The sequence below is a fragment of the Oreochromis niloticus genome, linkage group LG17 (genome assembly GCF_001858045.2).
Source record: "Oreochromis niloticus isolate F11D_XX linkage group LG17, O_niloticus_UMD_NMBU, whole genome shotgun sequence".
Lineage (NCBI taxonomy): Eukaryota > Metazoa > Chordata > Actinopteri > Cichliformes > Cichlidae > Oreochromis > Oreochromis niloticus.
In genome coordinates, this window is record NC_031981.2 from 33625549 (window position 1) to 33631942 (window position 6394).

At 42.9% G+C, this 6394-nt stretch overlaps 1 protein-coding gene across 1 annotated transcript; it reads left to right on the forward strand.

The window, feature by feature from the left end:
* The first annotated feature begins 1203 nt into the window (after positions 1 to 1203).
* On the forward strand, positions 1204 to 4533 carry foxd3 (forkhead box D3). The gene has a single exon (XM_025899925.1). It carries the CDS (start codon positions 2846 to 2848, stop codon positions 4037 to 4039), a length of 1194 nt encoding a protein of 397 aa, XP_025755710.1. The 5' UTR covers positions 1204 to 2845; the 3' UTR covers positions 4040 to 4533.
* The last annotated feature ends 1861 nt before the right edge of the window (positions 4534 to 6394 follow it).

The window sequence follows — 6394 nt, forward strand, 5'->3', positions numbered from 1 at the left end:
TTTGTTCGGTGACCTTGCTGGCACAGCGTGCACTCATCACATGTGCTGGCTCTTTCCTCTCCATCACCTGTACTGCCTATACCGCCGCTCCTTCTGCTTCTGCTGCTCCACCGCCATCTCCTCTTCCCACCTCCACGAGCCACCCCCACACTCTTGTTCGCACTCGTTGGTTTCATGCAGGAACGAGATGGCTTATTACACTAAAAGGTTTTGTCGCGCTAAGCCGTGCATGTGTGCTTAAAACGTACTTTTCATTAACAAACTGCGGAGGTATAAAAGCGGATTTATGAGGCTTCAAAAGATCACAGGAAGGACGGGTTTGAAACCCCCTCTCGGTGCTTTTGCAGTCAGGTTATATCAGCAGTTACGCCGCCTTTCACACAACACTGCAACTCCGGGATTTTTTTTTTATTTTTAATGAAGGCTTGCTGCACCTGTCTTTCCTTAAAGAGGGGGGTTAGGACAGCTGTTCTGCGATCATCTGATTCATAAAAGTAAAAAATAATAATAAGAAAACTGTAAAAAATAAATAAATAAATAAAATCAAACATCTGCTACACCCACGTGTCTCTTATTTTGCTCCTGTAAAATTTCTTTTACAGGATTTCTTCTGTAAGAAATGAGGATTCTTTATTGGGCCCAACATGAGTTATTCTGCTGTTAAACGTCCGAATGTAAAGAAAGAAAGAAAAGAACGAACTTTGACGGAGAAAGTTTTCCTTTTAAAAAGAAAAAACTCAAATATATTGAAAAAATCTGTCAATTAAAAAAAGAACTATATATCTTTAAAAAAAAATGTTTTTAATCTGACAAATCCACAAAGCAAATAAGCGATTCCTTAAATACACTCTCGCCGCGCGGATGAACAGGATGAAAGTTGACGCGAGCCTCTGGTTTCATCTCCTAAGTAGCTCCGGTATTGACGGACCTCCAGATCGCGCGGGTCACCGAGAGATTAACGCGGAGCCAGTCCGATCGGAATCCACGATTCCGTCCTTTTGACCAGAACACACACGCATTATTAATGATAGTGTTTTAATTTAATCCCACTTTTAGCTTCGCCAGCTCAGGTGCCGGAGAAGAGGCGCTGTGAACTGCAGAAGGCACTTGTGGGATCAAATTTACCCCCCAAATTATACACATAAAGTACAATAATAATAATAATGATAATAATAATAATAATAATAATAATTCAGTGTTGTATCATTAATTTTATTTGATTAAAGCCCTGACATTAAGTACCTGGCTGGTGCTGATTTTGAGATATTTCCTCCTGTGAGGTTCCAGAAACCGGGTGTATGCTTATGTCAAGCTCGAAAATGTCTAAATTGCTGTTTTTACTTTAACACACAAACGCTAAGATCGGCCGGTTTGACAACCGGCCTAAATACAGCTACTCGTGCTTGCCTATCAGTCCTCCCAGATTTTCGCAGGCGACGCAGGAAGCCTTGTGTAAAGGACCTGACGTGCCCCCTCTGTCAGAGCTCAGCCTGCACCGCTCACCTTCACGCTTTTGTGAATAAACGTTCTCTTTGCACTCACCCGCTGCCCGCATTTCCTATTTTTTTTTCAAATGCAAAAACTCGGGGTGAGTCGGACACGGGGGGTGGGGGTGGGGGGTCGTTAGCACCTCTTCCAAACTCTGAAGTAAATTCTGTATTGGTCCCATTCATCGTCGCTGCTGCCGCTTCTTCAATATTCTTCCCACCTCGGCTAAATCCTGCGGGAATAAATAGACTGGAATTCATGCTTTGCATTCGCTGCTTGGATTTACGCGGCGGGGCTGTAAAGCTGGGAGCACCGAGGCATGCAATTCCAGCACCGAATGAACAGAGCAAGCAAAAATATCAATAATAAAAAAACATGTCTAACGTATCCTTTCACGGAGAGTTACATGCACGGACACTACGCTAAAATAAAGTGTGGGCATTAAAAAAAAAACTACGCATGCACAATTAAACAGTTTCTATAAATATATATATATATATATATTTAGAAAAGTCAAGACATTCATGAACTTAAAGGAAGATTCCGTTAACTTAGCTGTTGTCGTTTTCATTCTGCAGCTGTCAGCAGAGTTCGCGTTAGCAAAGTTAAAGCTTTGGTTTGTTTTTTAACGCGGTCACATTATTGCGCGTCAGATCTTTCAATCACGCGAGCCAATTTTCTCCCCCTCCTCCTCCTCTTCCTCCTCCCTCTGCCACCGTTAAATGGTCTATGACGGACGAACACAAAAATAAGCGGAAAGCAGCACTGCTGATGTCCCATTGTTGACAAATCCATGAAACAACTCCAGTTTGCATGGTTTAACAGAGAGGAGAGGAGAGGTGGGTGGAGGGAGGAGAGGAGAGTGGAGAGAGGACAGGGGGGCGTCTGTCGTCACCAAACCACGTGTCCAGCGCTGATAGTATATCTTATAGTGGGGAGGGAAAGTAATCTATCAGACAGTCTTGTTAAAAGCCCCGGCCTTTTTAAGAGCAGCATGTGTCATCTCGGCTCGGTTCTCCAAATATCGCTCGTCCAGGAAATCTAAGCACCGAGAAGGGACGTCGGAGCGCAAAAGTCGCGCTGTCTGCAAAACAACTTCGAGGCGAAACGCGCTGCTCCGCGGGCCTGCTCACTGACCGAGTGGGGAAATATCTGTAGAAGTTTGAAGTTCCTTGTCGGCTGGACTGGCAGGCGTCCGGTTCGATCACATTTAGATTTTTGGGGAGGGGAAAGCATCCGATCTGTTGACAACCAGCAGCTCGAGCGCACTGACCGCGCGGTTGCTCTGTCTTTTTCGGCTGCAGTGAGACTTTTTTTAATAATAAAAAAAAATAAAACGGTGTCAGTAAGACGTGAGATGACCCTGTCTGGAGGCAGCGAACGAGCCAGCGACATGTCCGGCCAAACTGTGCTCACAGCCGAGGACGTGGATATTGACGTCGTGGGCGAGGGAGATGAGGAGGGCATGGAGAGGGTGGACAGCGACTGCGACAGCCCAGGAGACGGCATCCTGCACGACCTCCGGGGGGAAACGGGAGACGAGGAGGTGGAAGATGAGATCGAGGTGGAGAAAGAGGAGATGAGGTCCGGGGTAGGGAGTCCGTGCTGCGAGAGCGCCGGGGAGGCAGAATCGGGCACCGGAAAAGGAGAGGGTCACGACCAGAGCGCAACGCCAGGTGCGATCCAGAAGCCCAAGAGTAGCCTGGTAAAGCCGCCTTACTCCTACATCGCACTCATCACCATGGCTATCCTGCAGAGCCCGCAGAAAAAGCTCACCCTCAGCGGGATCTGCGAGTTCATCAGCAACCGCTTCCCTTATTACCGTGAGAAGTTCCCGGCGTGGCAAAACTCCATCCGTCACAACTTGTCTCTCAACGACTGCTTCATAAAAATCCCCCGGGAACCTGGTAACCCCGGCAAGGGCAACTACTGGACCATGGACCCCGCTTCAGAGGACATGTTCGACAACGGCAGCTTCCTCAGGAGGAGGAAAAGGTTCAAGAGAGTTCAGCCAGATGTTCTCAGGGACCAGACTGCTCTCATGATGCAAAGTTTCGGGGCGTACAGTCTTGGAGGTCCCTACGGGAGACACTACGGTATCCACCCGGCGGCGTATTCCCATCCAGCTGCTTTGCAGTACCCGTACATCCCCCCTGTAGGTCCCATGCTGCCCCCGGGCGTTCCTCTCCTGCCCTCGGCGGAGCTAAACAGAAAAGCGTTCAACTCTCAGCTCAGCCCGAGCCTTCAGCTTCAACTCAGTAGTCTCAGCACGGCGTCTATGATCAAATCAGAGCCTTCAAACAGACCTTCTTTCAGTATAGAAAACATAATCGGGGTGTCCAGTGCCTCCTCTTCCTCGCCGGGCGCCGCTCAGGCTTTCCTGCGGCCTCCTGTGACCGTTCAGTCGGCACTGCTGAGCGCGCAGTCCCTCTCTCTGACCCGGACCTCAGCCGCTATCGCGCCCATCCTCAGTGTACCTTCAAATATTATTTCTGGACACGTTTTACCCTCAGCGACGGCGGCGGCAGTGTCCAAATGGCCTTCACAATGACTTCAAAATGAAGAGAAAGCAAACTCTTATTTTTATATACAGACATTATTACTGGGAAGTGTGAAAAGCACAAATTTATAGGCAGCACTGGACTGTAAAGCCATGTAAAGACTGTTGAAAAACAGAGAACAAAAAACGAAAAAGAAGATTTTTCTGTACAGGTAATATTTGTAAATATTTGTAAAAAAAAACAAAACAAAAACAAAACAAATGATTTTGCCAGTTTGACTTTTACCTGTTCCTTTCTCCCCTTTGTTCCTGTTTGAGATCTGTGGTAATTATTTTACTTTTTTTCTTCTTTCTTTTTGTAACAGAAGCTCAACTGGACATAGTTACTTTGGCTTCTTTTTCATACAAGACACAAAACCTCTGGAAAAAAAAAGAGAGACTGTTTATAATAATAATTTAAAAAAATACAAATATATGTAATTCTATGTAGCTATATTGTGTTGTAAACTGAATTTATTTGTAAATAAATCTAAGAAAGAATTAAAAATCAATTTTCATTATTAACATTCTTAACATTTTTGACACGTGATTTGAGAAAAAAAATCGCATTATTGCCAGGGAACATTTTTCACGGTAAAAAAAAATAGTAAATTTATTTTGAATAACTTTACAGTTCGTGTAAAGCATACATTATTAATATTCCTACATAAAAAAAAAATCGAAAAGCTGTCTTATTTTGTTGTCTGTTTTCAGGCTTAAAAATATCGAATATGTACAATATTAATAATCATAATAACATATAAAATATATGTTTTTAACATTACTTTCAACTTTTCATTTTATCATCATAATTCAAAGTATTTCATTATTTAGAAGTAGAAATAGAAAAAAAATGAGTTATACTTTACGGCAACACTTCCTAAGCATTAGATTTTTTTCAATTTTTTTTTTTTTTTACTGCTGTTGCGATTGACGTGGTAGCGTTTAAAAGCATATTTAAAGTTACAATTTAACAATAGTTATGCTAATAAGATTAACTAGAAATACTGACAAAGGTGTACGAATAATATGTAATCGTAAATTTTAAAATAAAAAAACATTGTAAAAGCTTTGAGATTAGTTTGCTGTAGAGTAAATTTAATCCTGAAAATCTGCGCATACAGCCTACCTTATATTTATGCTTTTTGCAGGAAGGCATAAATCTAATTTGTATCATATTTCAGATGATGGGATGTGGCATAAAGAGGTGAATATTGAGCACAAATCAGTGTAGCTGTTTATTAAAGTATTTACCCTGGATTTTCCTGACAATGCTCCCTGACAGGAGGTTACAGTTTAGACCACAGGTTCACCATCACATCACACGCAATATGCTTTTGCGAGATATTCTGCGGCTTGGCTCCTATAAAGGTAACAATTTCGCAGTTGTGTCTGGCTAATCACTTTTACACAAACAGCAAGTGGTGTGCGTGTGTGCATATAAAAGCGAGAGTGCGAATGTGTAAATGTGTGTGTGTGTGAGAGAGAGAGAGAGAGCGCGAGAGAGAGACGGAGAGAAAGACAGGGTGAGCGCGAGGGGTTTTAGGGGCTATATTTATCTGATCCCCATGGGAAAGAGAAGAGGCCTCTCTCTCCGCTCCAATTCACTTTCAGACACCGAAGAAGGTGCTGATGATGCAAAAGGCTTCTCCAATGTCACCGTGACATTTCTACTTACTAAATTCATTATTATTCAGACTATTGATATTATTCAAATTAGCAGTGACTGTGATGTTATTATTTTAAAGACCCAGCCAGTCTTTGATTATTTGTCTACTGAAACCTAAAAATAATATATAATTTAAAATGTGAGACATTGTCTGCACTGCCCGTAATAGATTTCTGATCATTTCTGCCATTTTTTTTCTTGCCATTCGATCATACGATTATAAAATAACAAGCAGCCTAATATAGCAGCCTCTAAAATGAAGTGATGGCTAAAGAGTACAGTTAGAGAAAGGTGAGTGAAATTTTGGGGGATGCACAAATTCTCAGAGAAAGCATCAAATTCTAAATACCAAAAAGAGTCAAACTTGCACTTCTTGAACCTGTTTATTTAAACCTCTAATTTATTTCTCGTGTGAGGTGTGTACATGGCTACGAGCGGGGATTCAGACTCCACAAAGCAACATTAAACCAGCCTCACGTGTCTGTCTTATAGGATACAAGCATCTATAATTACACTTGCAGTGTTGCAGTGTGAAGCCCCGGTGTGAGATCTTGCAACAGGAGCGATGCTGCAGGCTGACAACACCTTGAGGCCGTGACTTCCATGCCGCTAGGGGGCGTCAACATACACCTCCGGCTCTTAATTAGGGTGATCATAAATAAAAGAAATATTTGTGAAAACCTGAAATAATACATCAG